This window comes from Pipistrellus kuhlii, unplaced genomic scaffold (genome assembly GCF_014108245.1).
Source record: "Pipistrellus kuhlii isolate mPipKuh1 unplaced genomic scaffold, mPipKuh1.p scaffold_m20_p_7, whole genome shotgun sequence".
Classification (NCBI taxonomy): domain Eukaryota; kingdom Metazoa; phylum Chordata; class Mammalia; order Chiroptera; family Vespertilionidae; genus Pipistrellus; species Pipistrellus kuhlii.
The window spans coordinates 29,831,095-29,854,168 of record NW_023425573.1 but is presented as its reverse complement, the minus strand read 5'-3'; the positions used below and the strand labels follow the sequence as shown (position 1 = coordinate 29,854,168).

The following is a 23,074-nucleotide window of genomic DNA, read 5'->3' as shown; positions in this document are numbered from 1 at the left end:
CCTGGGCTTTAACTTCTGCTTGGGGCTTCCACGTCCACATCTGGAGACTCTTATTAGAGACTCATTCTGGTGGCTGGATGGCTCCCTTTCAATTCCATAATGATGGAGGTTTTATCACAGCCTCCTTGGATTCTCTGACCCCCCACCCGTTTCTCCTGTTCTCTATCCTCTACATGCCTTTTAATGGATAGTGGATGAGGCAACAGTTAGGGTCTCTAAGTCCTGCTGCATCACACTATCCTTCGGTCCCTGGGGGCAAAGATTCCTATGTAGAAATGGGGCTAGGGTGTGCTGTTCTTCATTGTCATAGAGGCCTGACCATGCTTCAGCTGTGCTGCCAAGTGGAGTTGCAAGACTTCTCATAGCTTGAGGTTGAGACCTCAAAAGCAGGTGGAACTTGACCCTCGCCCCCACCATCCTGTAGTCCATCCTGCCTTCCAGCACCTACCCTGAGGGACTGGGCTGAGGCAGAGTCCCCACTGGGCTTTCACAGTTGGAGCCCATTTCCTTCTGTCCTTGTACCCTGCTCAGTGCTTAGAGCAGCCCCTCCTGCTACCCCAGTGTGCAGGGCGTGGCTCACTTTGCGGGCCCTGATGGAGCAAGGATGGGAGGCCTCTGAACAAAGGAAGCTGAGAGTCAGCGATTCTCCCCAAGGCCTGCAGCAGAGCATTTATCAGAGGGGCTGGGAGAAGGTTTTCTTTCACAACAGGAAGAGACCTAGAGTCTGTGACCACACCACACCTGGGCAGCGGGCATCTGAACTAAGGGGAGAGACAGAAGAGGCTCCCAGGAATGCGCCTCTGCCTACAGGTGCTAAGCATTTACGTTTGTTCATCTCCGGCACCCAGGCTCTCCGTGTCCTTGGACTAAAGAGTTTGGGATTAGCTGCCTTGTACCCTCTGGTGGCCTTTCCCATTCACAAGAAGTGGGTGTGTCCTCCTGATCACTGGAAGACAGGCTGGGAGTGAAATCATCCTCTGGACAGTGAGGACAGTGACATAAAACTTCGTATTAGAATAAACGAATACAGAACATCCACGTGTTGTGCAGCAGGTAGAAGGCTCAGACCTGGTGGTAGAGAGGTGGGGCGGGGCTGGGGGGAGGGGAGTATTCTCCTGGCCCAGCCCTGCCCAGGGCAAGCTGAGACAGCCAGTCCCTGGGTGACTACTGGGTGTCCTGCAATTACAGGATCAGAAGGTAGATAACAGAAATCATTTATCTTGCATTGCCTGAGAATGTAAAGCATTTCCAATATCATTATTATTAAAGGAACTAAATTGGGAGAATAGATCAGCAATACAAGTAATCAGTTACTGTAATTGGGAAAAATATTAATGATTTAATTTGCATATGTGGGAATAGCATTTTTTTTTTTTTATGACTGCCTTGATAATAAAAGACAGGCTGCTTGTTACAAATGCAAGCAAATAGAGACACCCATTAATTCTCTTATTAAAAAAAACAAACAAAAGGTTCCCGGCTTTTCCAGTGACAGTTTAATAATGAGTGCCTAATTTGAATCTGTTCGTGGGTGCATGCCTTTCCTAGTCTGGGAAACCAGCTAGTATTGGTGTGATTCTGTGCTAGTTGATGGCCCAAGGAGGTCCAAAGGACCTTCACTGAAATCAGTCTGTGGCCCTGTGGGACTCTGTGATTTCCATCACTCCCACTGCTTTGGGGGCCTGAGTAATCCGGGAACTTCCTGCTGTGCTGGGAGAGGCAGTCTTAGCTGGTAGAGTGTGTGTGTGGCACAGGGAATTTGGGTGTTGGCTTAATGACAAGCCTTTTTAGAGAGAGTCCCACATGCTTCAGGAGTTCTCACCCAAAGGCGATTTTGCTGTCACTGGTGCAGAGGTTGGGAAATCCTGATGTCATGGTGTACAGAACACAGTCCTAGCATTTCTTTCAGCATTGAAGTAAGCTGCACTGCATCTGGACCAAGCTGGATTTGGTTCTGCTGTGCAGTCATGTAATAATTCAAGTAGTAATTTTGAAACCACTCCAGGGCAAGTTACACACATCATGTGCGTACCAGCTTGGGGTGAGGAAGTGAAGTCAGCTTTCATTTACTTTGTTTGCATATGAATGAAATGTACCTTTGTTCTCTCCTTTCCCTTTTCTTCCAAATTTGAAGAATGGATGTGAGTCCTCAGGACTTAACTTTTCTTAGCTAGAGCAAGTTTTTCATGCAGATGTCCTTGGAGATAACCGAGGGGCATGTTGTGCTATAGTGACAAAAGAGAGGAACTTGCTGAATGGAAAATTGCATTTTTAGAATATGCTAACACGGGGGCCGAGATGTTTGTCTCTATTGCTCGCTCTCAGTGCTGGTGTGCCTTTTCACTGAAAGGATCCCCGGAAGGTTGTTGAAGAAAGGAAGGCAGGGCCCTCGCTCCTCATTCCTAGAATCTGTTTCCTTCGTTATAACAGTGTATATTAGTCACGTGTTCTGGTGACAGCTCAGTGACCATGGGTGATATCCTGGGGGGTTGGGGGTTGCTTTAGTCTCTTCCAATCATTTTCTCCAGTTATTGGGACACAGACGTTTGTTTGTTCAGTTGCATCCTGGAGATGCCGCTGAGCTGTAACTCGTCCAGTGTAGTTGTGAGAAAAACATAATGTGAAAATTATCACCTTAACCAATTTTAGGTGTTCAGTAGTGTTAAGTATATTCACACTGTTGTGCAGCTAACCGCTTCATCTCGCAGAAACTGAAACCATTAAACACTATTTCTAGTAGATTTTAAAAAATAGGTGGTTCTTACAAAACACAAGTCACCATTGATCCCATGAGTATGTTTAAGTATTATGTTAATATCATTTATATAATAAATGCATAATTTAGTGAGTTCTGTTAAGTTACATATATGCTAACACACGCTGCAGGCTCTTGAATGTGCGTAGTGCGTGGTTGGGCTGCAGGGGCTTGCTTTCCCTTAGGAAAAGGAGGGAGAGCGATGCCTCCTGTGTCCCTGGACAGAGTCGAAGTCTGCAGAGAGGTCTGTTTGTTTCTTGTTGCTGAAAACCTGAGGCCACACTGTCTGATTGTGTGCCAAGGCAAAGGAGAGTGTGAGCTGCAGGCGAGCTCCTGAGCGAAAGAGCGGGGTCAGGGGACAATGTTGGGGACCCAGGGACCAGTGCACGTCAGACATGAGACTGGCCCCTCATCCCTCAGCTTCTCAGAGCTCCCTCTCTCCCTGCTTTTCTCTGTCATTACTTGGTCAGAGTTGGCTCTAATCCCTGGCCCTGCACCCCTGTCCTGACAGCTTTAGTTTTCTCCCAGCCCTTGTCACCTGACATTCTGCTTGCTTGACTCCTTCTAGGATCATGAGCCTCAGAGCTTCTGCCCGTGATTAGGGGGCCAAGGGCTGCCTTCCCTTGCTGACACGGGCAGTAGCTGGTCAGGTGCACGTGGATGGGTCTGCTGTGGGAGCTGTGTGTCCCCACGGGTACCGCCCACTGCTGCCTGGGCAGAGGTGCTGCTCTGGGACCAGTTTCCCCTGCTACCTGACACTTCGCCTCCTCCTCCATAGTCTTTTTGAAAACAAACAAACAAACAAAAAGTAAGGAAAGTTTGAAAACTAGGCATTTTGGTTTTCATGGAACTTCAGTTTCTAGAGGAAGTTAGAGGTCACTGAGATGAGTCACAACTGCGCCGGTGGGTGCTCATCTGGTATTTGGAGATTGAGTCCTGGCTCAGAGCTGAAGGACGTGGTGGGGAATTGTCCCAGAACCTGTCTGCAGTTCACTGCCAAAGGCACGGTCAGTATCCTGGAGTCGGCGGCCTCTTCACCTCTTGGACCTTTGCCATGCTTTGGCATCTGCCTGGACATGCTATGAGCTCTGGCCTATGTTAAAAGGCGGTGGCAAGAAGAGAGGGCACTGCCCTTCCTGCTTGCATACTTTGGGGCTGGTGTAGATTTGCCCCAGCTGGACCATGTTCTGCCAGGTTGTGAGAAAGTGAGACAAGACTGGGGGTCTCACTAGGGCCGAGGGCAGGACTATGAGACCTGCCTCCCCTTACTCAAGGTGACAGATGTGGGACATCTCAGTGTGTAGGCTAGGAGTAACTTGCGGCCGGATACAGCTAGTAGGACAGGAGTGCTTCATTTAGGGGGGTCTGGACTAGGGTCTGTCCAGCAGCCTGATCCCAGGTGCCATGTACACTAGTGGTGCCTGCCTGCTGCGGGCTGACTTTGTTTACTTTTTTAAATAGAAATAGCTTTGTTGTTTTTATTATAATAATGATCCTTATAGACCATTTCAATACTAAGTATTGGAAATTTAGGAATTTAGATGACCCCTGAATTCTACCCCCTCACTCCCTAGGAAACTGGGTCTCTGTGGGGATACCTTTTCTGGACAGGCCGATGCTGCTGTTGCCTCTGCAACTCCCTCCACTGCCAGCACAATGAGCTCTGGGCGCGGATTTGCTCTTGGTCCAGACATGCATTTATTGGGACCAAAATTTAGAACTTTGGAAAGTTAGGATGCCAGAGGCTGAGTCCCTTCACCCTGCTCTGTGTTTTGGGGTCGAAGCTCTCTGTCTGGAAGGAAACCAGCAGGGCCACTGGGTGAGCCAGTCCATTTCAGACCTAGCTAGTAGTCGGTTTCCAGTTTTCCAAATAGGCTTAACTTGGCTGGTATATAAGTGATACTCACTGTATTGGAAACGAGTACAGGAATTTAAAAAACATTTATTTCAAACAACACATTCCACAGTGATATAGATTACATACATTTTCATAAAAAAGATTTATTTTGTAAAACAATAGGTAGAAACAAGAAGAGGCACCCTTCTACATTTGTGTTGGTCTTTGCAGTGTCTGCTTATTGGAGGTTGGGGCTTGTTGTAGTTGCCTCTGTATCACATCTGTTGTCATTTCACATGACTTGTAGCCCCTGGAAAATTCCTCTGTACATTTTGTGAGGGCAGGGATCAGGCCTAAACCAGCAGTCAGACATCCCCCGAGGGGTCCCAGATTGCAAGAGGGCGCAGGTCAGGCTGAGGGATTCCATCCCCCCTCCCTGTGCATGAATTTCTTGCAGTAGGCCTCTAGTCTATCATAAAATAACATTTCCAAAACATGATTGCTAGACCTTACAGTCCATATTTCATTAAGAATGTTCACTGAACAAAACAATGCTTATTAACAATGGACACAAAACCCTGGAGTGGGGAAGGGTGTCAGGGTATGTATGGGAGTGGGGTGGAGGGGCAATGGTAAGATATGTACACATATAATACCTTAATAAAAAAAAGAATAAAGGAAAAAAAAGAAAAAGAAAAACACACACAGCTATTACTGTAAATAAAGTAAAAAAACAATGCTTATTGAAAAGCTCACTGTACAAATAGGTCTCAGGAATCAGTTGAGTCTGTTTTTTTAAATTAAAATTTGAATTAATTTAAATGTATTAAGTCCAAATTAAATTATTTAATGGGAGAACGTTTACATTAAAAATTACTTCATGTATACATATTTCTGTCTGATAACCTGACTCAGGGCCTCCAAGAACTACCCAATAGCTTCTCAGTTTGAAGGGCCCACCCTCAAATGAGGCCTGTGTAATATGAGGTTTAGTGGTTCCAAGAGGGGGTAATTTGACAAATATTCCATGTGTACATGCTGATTGTAACAATATGGTAACAAGAACTATGAAAGTGTAAGGAAATAGTGCAGGTAGAATGGATCAACCAAGGAGGTTTTATTTTTGGATTTTTCTTTGATGCAGGATGGTCTTTGAGGAGTTGATTTAATCAGTCTCTCTTTTTCTGCTTCCCCTTACTCTCTACTCAGTCAGAATTGTTCAGTGGGTGAATTTCTACTAGGTGAACTCACTGATCTTCACTAACCTTCTATTGGATCAGGAAACAGCCCCCTTGTTTATCTTTCCATTCCCCCCCACTCCCTTTCAAGGGGGTCACCTGTATTCTGACAGCACAGATTAGTTTTAGTTGGTGTCAGACTTTATCACATGGGGTCATACAGTGTGTACTTTTGTGTATCTTTCTTCCCTTGCAGACAGATTGTTTGATTCATCTGTGTTGCTGCTTATAGGTGTAGTTTGTTCTCATTGCTATGCAGTATACTATGATATGACTGTTCTTGAGTATCCATTCTACTGTTGATGGCTATTTGGGATGTTCCCAGTTTCTGACTACCGCAGATAATGCTGCTCTGTCATTCATGTAAATAACTTTGATGAGCAATCCATGCCTTTCTGTAGGGTATGCACCTAGGCGTGGCCTTGCTGGGGCACAGGTGTGTGTAGATTCTGCATCAGTGCTTGTCACCAGGCAGGTTCCCATAGTGTTGTGCCTTTCACACCCATGGCAGAGTAGAGAGTCTCAGTTGCTCCATATCCTTGCCAAACTTGATTTTGCTTTGTGCAATATTCTGTTGCAGTTTTAGTTTGTATTACCTGTGCATACAGGTGCTGTGCACCTCTTCATGTGGTGACTGACCATGTGGAATCCTTCTTTATAAACCTACCTGTTGATACCTTTTGCCCATTTTTTTATTTGCTTCATCTTTTTTAAACCTAGTGATTTATAAGAATTACCTATATATTTGGGATCCTGGTCCTTTGTAGGATGTATTTTGGGTAGATTAACTTCTGCTATCTGGGTTGTTTTTACACTCTTCAACTGGGTATTTGATAAACTACAATTCTGAATTTGATGCATTACAATGTATCCCCCTCTTCCCCCTTTTATGGTCAGTACTTTAAGAAAATATTTAAACATGTTTTTAAGAATCTTTGTCTACCTGCAAATCTTTCCCTTTGCTGTCCTTCAGGTTGGGCTTTGTTGTCTTACCTTTAACATGTACGATCCACCTCACACTGATTTTCATAATGGTGGGTCATGGTTCAATTGTTTCCATAAAGGTAACAGTTAACCTAGTACCTGGCCTGTTTCCCTATGGATTTGGAGTGTAGTATCTTCTGCTCTAATCATATTATTTTATTTGTGTTGGTCTCACTTTGGGATATTCTGTTTCTTGTTTTATTTGTCTAGACCAGTGTTTCCCAAAGTGTGGTATGCGTACCCCCAGAGGTATGGGAGGAGTTTGGTGGGGGTACACGTTGCACCAGAGTTTGGTGGGGATATACACTGCACCATGCTTAGCTGCGCCTAATACATCCATTTATTTATTTATTTATTTATTTATTTATTATTTATTTTTTGACGAGGGGTACTCAGCATTACGAAAATTATAGAAGGGGTACACATATGTCAAAAGTTTGGGAAACACTGATCTAGTCTTATACCAATGTCTTAAGTACAGAGTTGTACGTATAATAAATCTTGGTATTTAGTAGCATAAATCATCCATATCTTTTTTTCTCAAGATTGCTATTCTGGGTCCTTTGTGCACCCATGTAAAATTTAAAATTAACTTGTCAATTTTCAAAGAATTTTCTGGTGGGATGTGATTGAGAATGATTGACTACCAATTAATTTGGGGAACATGGACATCTTAACTATATTGAGTCTTCCAATCCATGCACATAGTATATTCCTCCACTTATTTAGGTATTTAATTTCACTTATAACATTTCATAGTTTAATGTGTAAGGTTCTTATACTTCTTTTAGTAGATTTGGCCCCCAATATTTGCTGATATTATATGCTATTGCAAATTTTACCTTTTTTATTTTCTGTTTGTTGCTGGTATGTAGAATAGATTTTTGTATATTGACCTTGTACCTAATGTTTTGTTATGTGCACTTGGGAATTTTGATAGTTATTGGTAGAGTGTTTTGAGTTTTTTGTGTACATAGCATGTTGTCTGTGAATAAAGCAATATATGCTTCTTTTTTAATACTTGTGTCTTTCATGTCTTTTTCTTGCCTTATTGCACTGGCTAGCATCTCCAGCAGGCTGTTGAGTAGAAGTGGTGAGTTGGTAACCTGATTCAGAGCAGGATCTCCTTGCCTTCTTTTTTTAATTTGCATACTTTCTCCTCCTGCATTGGGGTGCCATAGCCTGTGTGGCATCTCTTTGATTTACCTACCAGCCTGGCAGGGCAAGGCCGTGGTGGGGAGGTATATGGACTTTAAGCCACTGTTATTGTTTGCCCATGTGACAGAATGTGGAAGGTTGTGGTCAGTGAGAAAACATGTCCTCTTTTCTCTCTGCCACAATTCTTTGTGGTCACTTAATAAGATTTTAAAGAGCGTATTCTCCTAAGGATTTATAATTATAAGACATTTACTCTTTGTAAGGTTTATAGTCTATTCCATGAAATTAGGCCAACTAAAATTTCCAAGGGCAGCTGCAGGATGGAAGAACTATAGGTAATCTTAGATCCAAAATCTTTGTTGGAGGAAATATTAACACACCCTGAAGCCATAGTGACACATTTGGTTTCATTTATTCTGTATGGAATGGAAGTAAAAATAAAGTGATGTCTTTATTAAATATATGCTTAGTGTCAGAGGCTGCCTAATTAGTGGAGTGACCATGCCCCTTTTAAACAGCATGTAAATTAAAATTACAGATTCTTTTCTATCACTCACCCTCCCAAATGTGGGCTTTGTGTTTATATCAGGGAAGACTGCAGTCATAAAAGCAGTTGTGTTTCAAGTTATAACATGTTCAACACGTATCTAATATATATCAGTAGTATATGCTTTTGTTAGAGATGTACAGATATACACTTCAGACGTTCACCGTGAATAGGTTTCTGAAAGCTTCAGTTCCTGTCATTTTTTGAGATCTCAGAATCATGTGTTGTCTATGTGTTTCCTTAAAAAAGCAATGGGCTATTGTTAGTTAAGATGTTTATATCAAGATAAAAGAACTGTATCACACATGAATTTTATTTTGTTTAAACATTAAATTTCTGGTGTGTTTTTATGTTGTGAATATTGCATTGGACTGTTCAGAGTCTTTCTTTCTAACAGGATGCCAATGGCTAGAGGGAAAGAGGAGAAATATGGTTGAACAAGTCAGACTGTTATCCACAGGAAACTGAGTATAAAAGATTTTGCTCTCATTGTGGGATTTTTGTGGTATTGCTTTAGTTGTCAGGAGTTTTAGTTTTCAGCTAGAAAATGATTTGTTCTTAATTTTCTTCTCTCTGTCCCACCATTTTCATTAATATATGCAAATTATGTATTTAGCCAGGTGTTCTGAGGGTTGAGAAGGCTGTTACCTGTTGCTCTGTTGCTCTGCCCACAGTCCTGCTGTTCTCTGAGGCAGTGGCTTCCTGAGGCCATGTGCTTTTGAATTTCTGGAATCTTCTGCATTAGATGTGGTCTGTTTTCCTGGAACCTCCCAAAGGCAGTATGCTGTTGTTTTGAAATTCTCTTTGACCTCAGCCCTTTTGAGGTGACTTCTGAGGTGCATACAGGACGATTTTCAAAATGTCATTCCCTTCAGCACCTCTGGAAATGTCAGACTGTGCCCCACATAATAGGGATCTAACAGGGCAACCAAGTGGGGACCCTGCCAGATACACCTTTGTTCTAACATGCCTGCATCTGAACCTGAGTCCTTACCTCCTTTGGTTCACACAGTGTGTTATAATTGTTTCTAGAAAGAAAATTCCCAGGCTAGGGGTTGAGATCCTCTCTGTCAGATCCTGGAATTGGTTCTTCAGCCTCTATTCCTGGTCCACTGTTGTCTAGATTCCCTAGTCTCGGCTTCTCCAGATCCAGCTCCCACTGCCATTCTCTCAGGGAGCCATGGGCCCTGGCACAACCTGGCTCTGAGACAACCTTAACCAGAGATGGTCAGGGAGTGACTTTCTCTGGGCAAGCAAGGGCCTCTGATGGCTGTAGAAGAGCTCTGATGCTGGAACAGGCTTAGTGGAGGGAGTGTTTAGCTCAATCAGAGAAGGGGCCAAAATCTAAAATCCAGCCTAAATCGCGGGCCGAATGGTTTACTGAACAGTCATAAACTGTCATTGTGATGGAAACGCAGCAGAGTGCAGTGATGACAGCGCGGTGCGGGCCACATTGCAAGGCCTGGCGGGACGGATTTGGCCCGCGGGCCTTGTGTTTGACACATGTGCTCTAGGGTCTGAGCTCTGGCTCTGCAGAGGGGCTACTTCCTGGGAAGGAGGCCGTGTCTAGGTTGGTACTGTTACTTGGCATACTCCAGAGCCCACCGCAGACACTCTGTACTGCTCATAGACCTACAGAGGCTCTTGTTTCCCACAGGATGGAGAACACGATATTCTGACAGGCCCCATTATTTATGACAGAACTAGATTCTGAATAAATTATATCAAAGATATTTATTTCTCACAAGTTTGGCAATGCATTTAAAAGCAAGAAAAGCCTCATATGGTAATAGGGTTACACACATCTACCCATTTTTACAAGAATTCAGTTAAATTTTGGGCATTTAATATATGTAAAAGAGATAGAGGTGAATGTTGGTAATTGCTGAAATAGGTGTTAGAAGCTCATTATACTGTTCTGTTCACCTTGTATATGTTTGAAATTTCCATAATACAAAAACCGTGTTTTAAAGCAAGATAAATTTACATTAAAATTCTGTAAAATTTTAAAACTTAAATTGCAAATATCAACATGAACACATTTTTCTCACTTAAAGATTGTATTTCTTACTCTTCACATATCCAAAAAAATAAACAGACCAATCAGGATGTGGGTGCGGGGGGGGTACCAAAAATGAAATACTAATACTTACAAATGACTCAAGTTCTGTCACAAATGCAGTGACCTCTATGCTGAAGGGGTGAAGAAGAAGAAATCTGAGCTGAGGAACTGGGGACAGTGGACTGTGGACCACAGGGCTGGAGACAAAAGAATGGGACACGGGCTGGAGCTTCGTGGGAGAATGTTTCTCGTGTAGATGGGTCAGCAATTATGAAACTACTCTATACTAGAATTGAACAAATAAGTAACTTTATTGGAGATAATAAAAACCAAGGTTTCTCACTGGTGGAGAAATAAGTCGAACATCAGGAAATGGGTATGATGTTGGATTGGAATTGGAGAAGGTATACACATATACTCAGGCTCCTTGAAGAAGTGTTTGATTCCAGGCTGCAACAGGGACATCTTGTGGGACCAGAAAGTAAAGAATGCTTTAAAAAACGATGCTCTGGCTGGTGTGGCTAAGTTGGTTGGGCATCTTCCCAAGCACTGAAAAGTTGCCAGTAAGGTTCCTGGTCAGAACACATGTCTGGGTTGTGGGTTGGATCCCTGGTAGGGTGTGTGTAGGAGACAGCTGATTGATGTTATGCTCTCACATTAATGTTTCCTTCCCTCTTCTTCTCCCTTCCCCTCTCTCTAAAAATTAATTAAAAAATATATTTAAACAAATAAAAAATAAAAGAAAAAGCTGGGGGAGGGTACTTGTCAGAAAAACGTAGGATTTGACCTAAAGGAGCTCCCAATGGCCAAAGCTTGAGCAACAAAACAAATAATGTTAGGGTTGGATTATAACACAGAGACTAAAATAAATACTCTGAGCCCATGCTGGTATAAATAAATAATTGATTTGCTAGACAGATAGAGAAGTGACAGCGCATCCTTGCACTGAAATGCTGAAAAGCAAGTAAGAAAGGAGGAAATGAACAAGAAGAGTCGCAGCTGGGATCTCCTCATGGACACTGACTGGGGGTGGGCTCTCTCCTTGAGTGACTTTGTAGTTTAGATCTTTAAGACATTTGTTGATTTCACCTAGATTGTCAAAGTTACTGGCATAAAGTTGTTTCATTTAATATCCATTTGGTCCATGTATATTTCTCTCCTTGATATTAACTGGTCTTCTTTTTCATCTTTTCTGATCAGTTTAAGTAGAGGTTTTTCAATTTTACTAGAGGCTCAGTGCACAAAATTTGTGCACGGGTAGGGTCCCTAGGCCTGGGGCGACTGGCGGGGTGATCGGGGGACACCCACGTTGGCTGGCCTGGGGCCTGTGGGCTGGGGCAGCTCCTGCATTGAGCACCTGCCCTCTGGTGGTCAGTGTGCCGTCATAGCCACCGGTCAATCCACTGGTTGTTTTGCTGTTTGGTTGATTTAGATATTAGGCTTTTATTATATAGAACTAGAGGCCCGGTGCATGAAATTTGGGGGGCCCTCAGCCCGGCCTGCACCCTCTCCAATTCAGGACCTCTCAGGGGATGTCCGATTGCCAAGGACATTGGGCCTAAACCGGCAGTTGGCCAACCCTCTCGCAATCTGGGACCGCTGGCTCCTAACTGCTCACCTGCCTGCTTGCCTGATCACCCCTAACTGCCTCTGCCTACTGGCTTAATCGCCCCCTAACTGCTCCCCTGCCAGCCTGATTGTTCCCTAACTGCCATCCCCTATCGGCCTGATCGCCCTCTAACTGTTCCCCCCTGCCAGCCTGATTGCCCCCTAACTGCTCCTTCCTGCTGCCCTGATTGCCCACTAACTGCTCCTTTTTGCTGGCCTGACTGTCTTTAAATGCCTTTGCCTCGGCCCCTGCACTGTGGCTTTGTCCGGAAGGATTTCTGGAAGATGTCTGGGCTAATTAGCATATTACCCTTTTATTAGTATGGATTGTCTCAAGGAATCTGCTTTTATTTAATTGCTTTTTTCTCTTTTCTTTTGATTTCTGCTCTTTGTCATTGTCTCTTTTTTGCTTATTTTGGATTTAACTTATTTTTATTTTTATTTTTTTTAGCTTTTTAAGGCAACACCTGAAGTTTTTGACTGGAGGCTTTCAGTGCCAGGAATTTCCCTTTAAGTACACATTGAGATATGTTGTGTTTCATTTTCATTCATTTCGTTATCTCAAATACTCTCTATATTTTAATTCTTTTCCTCATGAAATATATTAGTTTCCAAATATTTGGAGTTTTCCAGATATCTTTCTGTGCTTGATTTCTAGCTTAATTTCAGTTTAGTCAGAGAACATATTTGTATGACTGGACTTGAGTTCTTTAAAATGTACTGAGACTTGTTTTATGGCCCCAAAGATGTGTATCTTGGTAAATGTTCTATGTGCTTAAAAAATGTGAAGAATGTGTGTTCTGTTGTTTATAGAGTATTCTATAAATGCCTTTTGGTCAGATTGGGTGATAATGTCATATCTTTTCTGTTTTTACTCATTTTCTGTCTTTTTTTCCTAACAATTCCTAAGAGCAGGGTGTTGAAATTTCCAACTGTAACTGTAGATTTGTCCATTTCTCCATTCACTTCTATAATTTTGTGTGTGTGTGTGTGTGTGTGTGTGTGTGTGTGTGTGTGTGGAAAGCTCTTTTATTGGCTGCATGACTGTTTAGAATTGTTATGGCCTCTTGATGAATCTTTATGAAATGGCTTCTTTGCCCCTGGTCAGACCTTTCCCTAAAACTTCCTTTAACTGATATTAGTGCAACTATTGCAGTTTTTTTGACTTGCATTTCCATGCTGTATCTTTTCCAGTTCTGTCTTTTAATCTATCTGTATCTTTATCCTTGTAAGCAGTGTTATACTTGGGTCTGTAAATGTGGGGAAGATTTATTTTACAACTAGAGGCCCGATGCACGAAATTCATGCAAGGGTCTTAGCCCTGGCCCCTGCTTGCTGCTGTAGTGGCTGGTGGCCTCTGTTGCTTCTGCCTCAGCTCCCACCTTGCCCACTGTGGCTTTTCCTGGAGGAAGGATGTCCGGAAGGACATCTGGTGTAATTAGCTTATTACACTTTTATTATTAATCAAGTGCATGACCTTCTCTCTGAGTCATTTTTTGTCATACCTCACATGATGCCTCTTTGAACTCTGACAAAGAAAAACTCTTGTTTTTTCTCCAATCTCACAGCCTTTGCCCTCTGACTGGGGGGTGAAGAGTGTACCATTTGATATGCTAATTGATAGATTTGGGTTTAAAGCTACCATCTTTCTGTTTTCTATTTGTCACTTTTTTGGTTCTTTTTCCCTTTTTGGCCTTTATTTGGGTTATGTTTATGATTGTATTATTTTTAATTGACTTGCTAACTAGAACTTTGGGGCTCCTTTAGGATTTTTAGTGGATAGGCTGCTATCAGGTGATGGTATGACACACTCCACACCTGGGAACACAGGGCCCACACCTGGACCTCCTCTTAGTTTGGGTTATTTTTGATAGGTTCTTAGTATATGATATAAACATCTCAGTAAGTATTCTTTTTGCTTTAAACAGTTCTCTATATAAGAAACTCAAGATAAGAGAACACTTTTACATTTACCTATATGGCTCCCATTTCTGGGGATCTTCATTTCTGTGTGTGGAGCTGTGTGCCTGTCTGGTGTTACATTCCCTCTGCCTGAAGGACTCTTAATAGTTTTTTTGTTTTGTTTGTTTGTTTGTGTGTAGATCTGTTGCAGGTGGGTATTTTCAGTTTTTGCATATCTGAAAATCTCCATTTCTACTTCACCTTTGTTTGAAAGCTAACTGCATGTGAGGTGCCAGTGCAGAGCCCTGAGAAGGTGCTTAGCCAACCTTGTGGTGGACGCTGGGGTAGGACGCATGGAGTTTGGGCAAAACACAGCTCTGGATAGAGTTGTTCATATTTGAGGATAAATAAACAGAAAGAACCAACACTATGGACCTCAGCAAGTTGTCCCAGGGGAGAGAGAATTACACTAAAATGCAGAAGATGAATTTACCTTTAAAAATGATTTATGGTTGAAATCAGAAAACAAATTTTAAAAGACTGGCTGGGAGAAGACGTGACTCCACAAACAGGAGTGCAAGGTGATTAAGAGTGAATCCATGGAGAGGAAAAGATAAGGATGAGTTGTAAAGGGAAATGGTTGGAAATAAATGTTTTGTTAAAATCCATAGTAGAAGCTATAGGAGTACAACTGATCACATGAAAAATAGCAGTGATGTGAATAGCAGAGAACACCCTTGAGAAGATGCCTGGGCATGAGAATAAACAGCAGACATGCCTGTGGTGACAGTGAGTCCAGTCCAATGTAGAAGGATCCCTGAAGAACATTTCCTGAGCAGAAAGACCAATATGTATGGAAAGGTTCATGTTTGGAGCAAAATAAATGAAAGGAGGCTTTTATCATACATCTTCTGAAAGTGTTTTTTTAATTTCAAGATTAAAAATATAATTCTAGCTGAATCCAGACAGAATAAAGTAACAATAGCAACACCACCACCACCACCATCATACTCTGCCCCCAGGGTCTCCATGGGAAGGAAACACTATTGAGCTGATGGAATTTACTGCAATGGGAAGGGTGGGGCAATGCCTACAGATTTTTAGCCAAAAAATGTGAGTTAAGACTTTTATACCCAGCCAGTGTGACTTGTATGAAGGATACAGAACCTAAGGTTTGTTAAGGATTTGCAAAACATATCATCTACATTACCTTTAAGAAAATGATGTTACTTCTGACTAAGAGATGAATAAAAATTCTGAACCTGAGAAAAATATGTCACTGTGTTTCATAGGAAATAACCAGATACAGAACCATAATATAAAGATATTCGATATTAACCACAGAGTTACAGATCCATGTCCTTGGAAACCACCTAAAGACCAACCTTGGAGAGGGATCCCTTCCATGCTGTGTTGGCTGGGGTTCTTTGGTTATAAAGCATAGGGAAAGACTGTCCTTGAGTAATTTAATCAAGAGCAGGAATTTGTCACACTAGCAAAGGAAGAGGGACAGAGGCCCCAGAAGGGCCTTCAGCCAGGCATAACAGGAGAATTTCCAGAATTACCATTTTTTTCAGTCTATTTTCTACATTTTGATGATAAATGTAATATCTGCTCATTTCAAAGTTTAAAAAGTCCCTCATGATGCCACTGCCCAAAGCAAGGGCTTGGTGGTGGGAGTTCCTAGACTTGTCTCAGGCTCTGTCCAGTGACTGACCTATGGGCAAGTCTGATCTTGGGGAGAGGGTTTGTTGAGCTGGCCAGTCACATGCCACCCACCTGGCATGGGGGTGGGGCAGCTCTGTCACAATGCCTTCCAGTTTGTGCTGCCAGGAGTGTTATGGACCCTAAAACTAGCTGTAATGTCAGCACAGATAGTAGGAAATGGGGCTGGGAGCTGGCAGTGTGGGCAAAAGGCAAAGGAAAGCATGTCAGGATATTACCAAATGTCTGCCTCTGTGATGGCATCATGGGTGATTTTAAACACTTTCCTGTGATGCGTGCATGCTACTTTTATAATGAGAAAATGGAAATCAGCTGAGGAAATGGTAATTGTGGTGGTGGAAATGTGGGGGATGATTTAAGTGAGGAGGGCTTACTGCAGACTGGGACTCAGATTGCAGTTAGGAAAGATTTGGTGTGTGTGTGTGGATGTGGGCTGGATGGGAGTGTGCACACATGAAAACTGGTGGGAATGAGCCAGAGTGACTCCCTGAGACACACTCTCCACTCATGGTGCCCCGGTTAGAAACGCTGCCCTGTGGATCGTTTCACTTATATTCACATGTGTTTACTAACAACCCCAGTGCTTCCTGTCAGCAGAAACGCCCAGATGAATTGTTTTACCAGTTGGCGGTGAAATGATGAAAACATATCCGGGTTTCCTTGGGTCGCCTCCTGACTGGCCTGTTTCTGTCTCCCCATGCAGGTCCTCCCCTGAACTGGTGGACACGTTGCTGTGGACCGCCCAGCATTGACGTGGCCGAGGCTGTGGCCCCCGCCCGCTGCTGGATTTGGATGTGTTGGCGGGACTCTGGAGCTCTGTGCAGCATTGTGTCCGTGGAAGTTTCGAGCCATTGATTTGTGAAGAGCAGACGGTGCTAGCGATGAGCTCCCAAAGCCACCCAGGTAAGGGGCTGCGGGCTGTCCTGGGCAGAAAGGAAGTCACTGCAGCTGCAATGTCTCACTGGTGGGAGACTGGTTTTCTTGACAGTCGCCCCTGGTGGTCTGACAGCAGCCGGTGCAGAGTAAATTATCCTTGGGAAAGACACATTGTAGAGTAGGGGTGTCGAACTCAATCAGAGAAGGGGCCAAAATCTAAAATCCAGCCTAAATCGCGGGCCGAATGGTTTACTGAACAGTCATAAACTGTCATTGTGATGGAAACGCAGCAGAGTGCAGTGATGACAGCGCGGTGCGGGCCACATTGCAAGGCCTGGCGGGACGGATTTGGCCCGCAGGCCTTGTGTTTGACATATGTGTTGTAGAGCCCTCGGGAGACTCAGGCCCCATCTTTGCTGAATTGCACACTGACTTGAGTGGCAGATGTGTGTCCTAGACACCAGGAGACAAGAATGTTGCTTTAGTGAGGTGGGGTTCAAAGGTCAGTTTGTGATTTGGAAAGTTAATTTCTCACCCAGTTTCTTTGTTCCTGGGGACTCAGGGGTAGGGGTGATTCTGTGACAGGGCTCTGCTCCTGGATTGAGTTTTATTAGGCCCTACACTAAGCATGTCACATGATTCAGTCTTTACAATGCCCTGAAAATCTCATCCTGTAGGGAAGGGGTGCTTTGCCCATGGTCATAGAGTTAGTAAGTGGCTGAACAGGACTGAAAACCATGCTTGTGTGGCCTTTGGCTTCAGAAATGTGTTGTGGGTACCCACCATTAGGTCAAGTCCCAGTGCAGTTGCTTGATGAAAGCCTGAGTCCTGATCGCTGCCACTCCCAGCAGGTCTGTCCTGTGTCCACGTGGGAGGGGTGGCAGTGGCCACTGGACAGAACTGGGCATCCTCAGTGTGACTGGGGAGTCTGGTCTGTGCCTCTGGGATGGCCCAGAACCTGCACACACTCTTTCTCCCTTGGCCCGACTGGAGTGGCTGAAACGAGGCTAGGATTCCCAGTTATATTTAGATAGGAAGGCTTTATTGAGATAAATTGTTCATGTTTGATTGATAAAATCTGTAAAACAAATTTAAGCATCTGGATTGAAGTGTGTCAAGCAGACCTTGAGGGGTGCCCAGCTCTCCCTCCCAATGAGGGAGCTGGGCTTCCTTCCCATGTCTGAGCACAGGGGCTGCGTGCAAGCATTTCAGTGGCATGCGGCCATCTCATCTGTGGGCTTCTGTGTTATTTTTTTTTTTCCATCTTAATGTATTATGAGCACTTTTTTGATGTCAGTATGTGTATAAGTCTAAATTATTTTGATGGCTTGTAGATGAATATTTATGTGATTGCAGCACTATTTATAGCAGCCCCAAATTGGCATCGGACAATTATTATATGTATACTTTGTACATGCACTTCTATAAGCATCTGTCTGCACTGGATCAATTCTAAGAAGCAGAATTACTCCGTCAGTGAGCATGGTGGGTGTGCATGTTTAAAATGTTAAGTTTGTTCTCAGAATGCTCTAGAACCTGTCAGCTTATCTTTTGGTAACCCAGGTGTCTGAATAAAATACAATGTATTTCTCTTTGTTACGCGTGTCTTTGCCAAGAAGTTAATTGAGTTTCCTGAAAGCGTTTCTGCCCTTGGTTTCTTGGGCTGAACAACATATCCCCTCCCACTTATCATAACTTATCATAACCTTCCAAGCCTTCCTTCTCTTTAGGCTTGTCTCAGGAAGGAGCAGAGTGCTGCACTGGCTTTCTCTCCCCTGAGAATCTGCCTTTATATGCGGGTTTGCCCATCCGTGTTTATTGCAATCACTACCCTATCTGGCCATGTGTGTCGTTGCCGCCAGCTGATTCCTGAGGCCTCTGTCCCTCCTTGGATTGGAGACTGAAGATGGAAGAGGGGCTGGAACTGGTGAGAGCAGGGCTGCCTTGGAGGCTGAGCCTCCTCTGTCGGTGGTGGCATGCTCAGGGCCCAAGCTCTTGGGTACTCCTGCTCTCTGCAGTGCTCAGGTACCCTTCAGGAGCCACCTTTATTCTCAGAGTAGCTTCTGGAGTTGTAGCAAGGGACCCCAAACAGTGCTGGCCCGCTGCAGGGGGCTGGGCTGGGCTTGGATCTGTACCCTCCCTGTGTGAGGGCTGTTGTCTGTCTTGCCGGGTGGTGGGTTGATCACTAGAGATTGTTTTCCTGTCACTTTGATCCCATCAAATTTATATTTTCTTGGAAACTCCTCCTAGTTTTGGTCAGCTGAGCTATTCCCCACTGACTAGCATTGCTATATATCCTTTTATATTTCTGTTTATATTTAATAATTTAGTGGGGAGGAAGAGATATAATGAATACTCATTTATTCAGTTTGCTATTTTGATTGGGAAGTTTCTTCAAACCGAGGAGGTCTCATCCCCACTGGACCTTACTGCGCAGCCTCCCTGCTATGGGCCCCTCTCCCCCTCATCATCCAAGCGGTTTCTGTCTGGCTGTGACCTGCTCTGCCTTGCCCCCTGAAGCCCTCACTATCCCCCAGAGCCCTCTTCCCTGGGGCCCTTCCTCCCTCCCCCCCACTGTCCCCTGGGGCCTTCACTGTCGCCCAGTGTCTTCACTCTTTCCTGGGGCCCTTACTGTCCCCTGGGGCCCTCATTGTCCCCTGGGGCCTTCACTCTTCCTTGGGCCCTCACTGCCCCCTCACGGTTTCCCGGGGCCCTCTCTGTACCCTGGGGCCCTTGCTGTTGTCTCCTCACTCACACTTGCTGTGCAACTCGCCTTTGCCCTGATGATAAAATGACCTTTTTATTTGAAGTGCTTGATTTTTTTCTCTCCTGTTTTCCCTTCAAACTCCCTCTGGTGGGTGAGGCATGCAGTAGGGTTTTATTGCCGTTCTTTATGAATGCCGCCAGAGCTGGGCTCTGGTTCTCTGACGTAAAACTGCTCACTGCTGGTTTTATTGCTCTGAATCAGTGTTTGTACTGATGGGAGCAGCCTGCGGAAAGGGCCTGAATTGATTTAGTCTCAAAGAACTCCTCTTTGACAGTAAGAAGAGTGGGAAGAGGTTCTGAAATATGGCGCTTTTTGCCTAATTCCATGCTCCAAATCTTTGCCTGTTGGGACGTGCTGAAACAGATCAGGATGAACATATAGGAAGGACACAGAGCCCCTGCCTGGACAAGGCATCCCCGAGTGACATGGAGGGAACTTGACCCTGTGTGGGTGGGCCTGTCCTCGGGATGAGCGAAGGCTCCCTTTCCTACCCTGCCTTTGTTCCACTCCCATGCAGTCAGCAGGCTGGCCTGTGAGCAGTGTGCTGAGACCTGGGAGCCTGGCTGGCTTGCTGAGAACTGTTCCTCAGCGGCTTTCTAACACCACCTGCCCCCCACCCTACAGTTTACCTTCTTTGCACCATTTCTGCCTGAAGAAACACTGTCAGTCACAAGGCTTGTACTGGTGGGTGTTATGGACCTGTGTGTAGTCATGCAGACTTGACCCTTGATAGGAAACTGGTTGAGCAGGATGGAATTGGGAAACTCAAGTGTTCTATCTTCTGCATCTCGGGAAGAGGTGTGTAACAGTGTTTAGTTATAAGCAAGTAACTATTTTGAGGGAAACTTGTATATTTAAGAGCAGTGTTTTAATTTGGACTATTCTTTGGTTTCCTAATATTCTATTGAGTTTGAAATATCCCCTCTGCACAAAAGCAGCTAAAAAGTTTTGTCAGTAATAGCTTAGTTGAGTCTTGATGTGGTTTGATTTCTTTAGATCATGCTAACGTTTTCATCTGGAGGTCTTCCCGGGGGAGGCTCTGCCTTGTTCTGGTCTGAGCTGGGCTGGCTGCTTCAGTCTTTGTGCTCCTGTCTCCTGTGCTTGATCTTGAGTCTGTTCATTGCCACCAAGGTTAGTATAATTTAGGATATAAGTTTTCTTAAAAAGAAACTTAAATTATGCTTTGCAATGCCAGACTGTTTCAGGATTCTACAAAGTTTTAAGGACTTTAAAGAGAGAAAATGAATTTTGAGGACCTGCATTTAACATAGAGAAGACATCAATTCCAAGCTTCGGGTAATATGCGGGTTCTGGACCTAGTGAGGCCCTGGTTGGGAGAAGTGACTAACCTGAGAGCTGGGGGTTCCTGGCAGGGGTGGGGCTGAGGCCCGAGGATACAGGGGAGGGTAGAACAGTCAGTGACATAGAGGGTAGAACAGTCACTGACACAGCTGCATGCAGGTGTGTTGGAGGAAGACTAATCGGAAGGATTGAAATTTGGTACAGAAGGGCTCTGAGCCTCTTGTGCAGCTTCCTTCTGCACCTGAAGGAAGGGTTTCAGAAATGCCCCTGAGCCTTCCCGCCCCAGGCCCTCCAGGCTGTTGAGAAGCCCAAGGGCACATGTGCAGCTTGAGCTGTCACTCCCCGACTTCCACTCTCTGGGAATTTAATCAGTCAGGATTTGTTCTGGAAATCACAGAGACAGAACGACTTCTTTTTCAACCTGCTTCTTTTTTTAATCCTCAAATTGTGTTTTGTCTTTAAAAATCACAAATCCTCAGAACATTCACTGTCAATGGAGCATTGATGGGTTGTTTTGGCAATTTTCTGAAATCCTTATACAGTTTGTGGAACATTTGCATTTATGCCCCTTTTTTCAAAGCCACCATTGTGGAAATGCAAATTTCTGAGTTCTGAGATGCTGAATGTTGGGTGATTAATGACATTGAGATTTAAGAATGAGTTCCCGGATGGATTTGACATACAAACTCAACATCAGAGACCATTGAGTGCAGCTTGGTGCCGGAACCAGAAGCTGTAATTGGAGCGCCTGGCAGTGGGCAGTCAAAGCAGACAGGTGTGCAGGTGTTCCGCCCCTCCTGACGCTGGGCTCCAGAAGGGGGTGCTGGCGTAATTTGGACTCTGTTTTACCGTAGGTGTTTAAAACTTGTAGTACGTAGTAATACATTCGCGTTGGTTATATGCTTGCTCTAAGTCAAAACCTGCTATGCTTTTAGGCCATAATGAGTAGTGGCTTTGTTCTGGGTTGTTCTCTACAGTTATTTAATATATTTTGCATGATACCTTGTATAGGTAGCTCCAATGCCATTATTCTCATTTTATAGTTAAATAAATCAGTAGTTACTGCTATCTAGCGCTTAGCAAATCAGAGGCCAACCTAGAAACCGAATTGGTCATCTGTCCTTGACATAAGCCCCCCTGCTGGCAGACGCAGGGTGCACTGGGCCCTCTTAGGAGTTGGTCTTACCAGCATGCATGGAGCTCCTGGGCCAGACAGAGGCTCCGAGGCCCTCGGTACACTGTGGTTCATGAGGTCAGAGGGGAGAGGCGAGGAGACAGGTGAGCTGAGTTTGGGAAGCAGAGCAGGAGTTCACCTGCCTGGGTGGGGGACGGAGGTGAGAGCCTGTGTGGCAGAGGAAGGACATTGGGAGTGAAGGGTGGGTGTTGAGGGACAGGGGTTGGTACAAGAAAGGCTGCTGCCACGTAGGTAGATGTGGTCTCATGGCCCTGAAGGTGTGGAGAAGGGATTGTGGGTCCCGCGTCTCCTGCTCCCTGCACTGTGCCTGTTTTTGGGTTTTGCTGTTGCCTCCTTGCTTTGACTGGTTATGATGTGTCCTGAGTATATCATGAACTTCCCCGGACTCTGCCTCTTTAGGAAGCTGGGGCTGAAAGGGTTCACGGGTGACTGGCATACAGTGGCATTGGGTGGATTCGGTTTGAAACTTTTCGTTGTGCTTCCACCAAAGAGCCTCTTATTTGCTCATTTCATGAAAACATGATAAATTTAAGGGATTGTAATGATAAAGGGAACATCAAATGAGGCAAATAACTAAAGTTTTAGAATTGTATCTGACTTCGTGTTTTTAAATTGTCTAGCTTTAGCCACATAATCCATCAGCAAGATAATGGGAGTATTGGCCTTTCAGAAGGAGTGATAAGCAGTGTATGATGAAAAGAATCCTTATCCTATTCTTTTCCTGTTTGCCCTTGCCCTCATTCCCTTCTTACCCAACAAACAGAAACAGAAAATATCAACTCTGCTTCTCAGGGGTTAAGGTGCTAGCAGGTGGGAGCTTGGCCAGTGGAAATGCCAAGTGCACAGCTGACTGCTGGGGAGACCTTCTGCCTATGGCTCTGGGGCCTCTGTAGGATTAGGGGTCTAGACTACCCTCCACCCCCCTTTAGCTTTCCTCCTGTTGGACTTGGGCTCTCATCACCTCATCCCTAACCATTATCATCTCCTCCTTCTCCTCCTCCTCCTCTTCTTACTCTCTTCCTCCCCATGTTCTTGCTGCTGTTACTTGAATGTCAGGATTCTAACTGAGAACTGGAACATTCCATGTTGAAATGCAGCATTAGAATTTTGGGGATTTT

At 44.4% G+C, this 23,074-nt stretch overlaps 1 protein-coding gene across 13 annotated transcripts in view; it reads left to right on the top strand.

Annotated features, from left to right (window-relative positions):
- Nucleotides 1-23,074, top strand: part of HDAC4 (histone deacetylase 4) — a 224,851-nt gene that overhangs the window by 14,158 nt on the left and 187,619 nt on the right. For all 13 annotated transcript variants that reach the window (XM_036422314.2, XM_045575421.1, XM_036422309.2 and 10 more), the window contains exon 2: nt 16,520-16,719. In XM_036422314.2, the coding sequence (XP_036278207.1) occupies nt 16,698-16,719 (22 nt within the window). In that variant the 5' untranslated portion in view covers nt 16,520-16,697. The remainder of the gene's footprint in view (nt 1-16,519; nt 16,720-23,074) is intronic.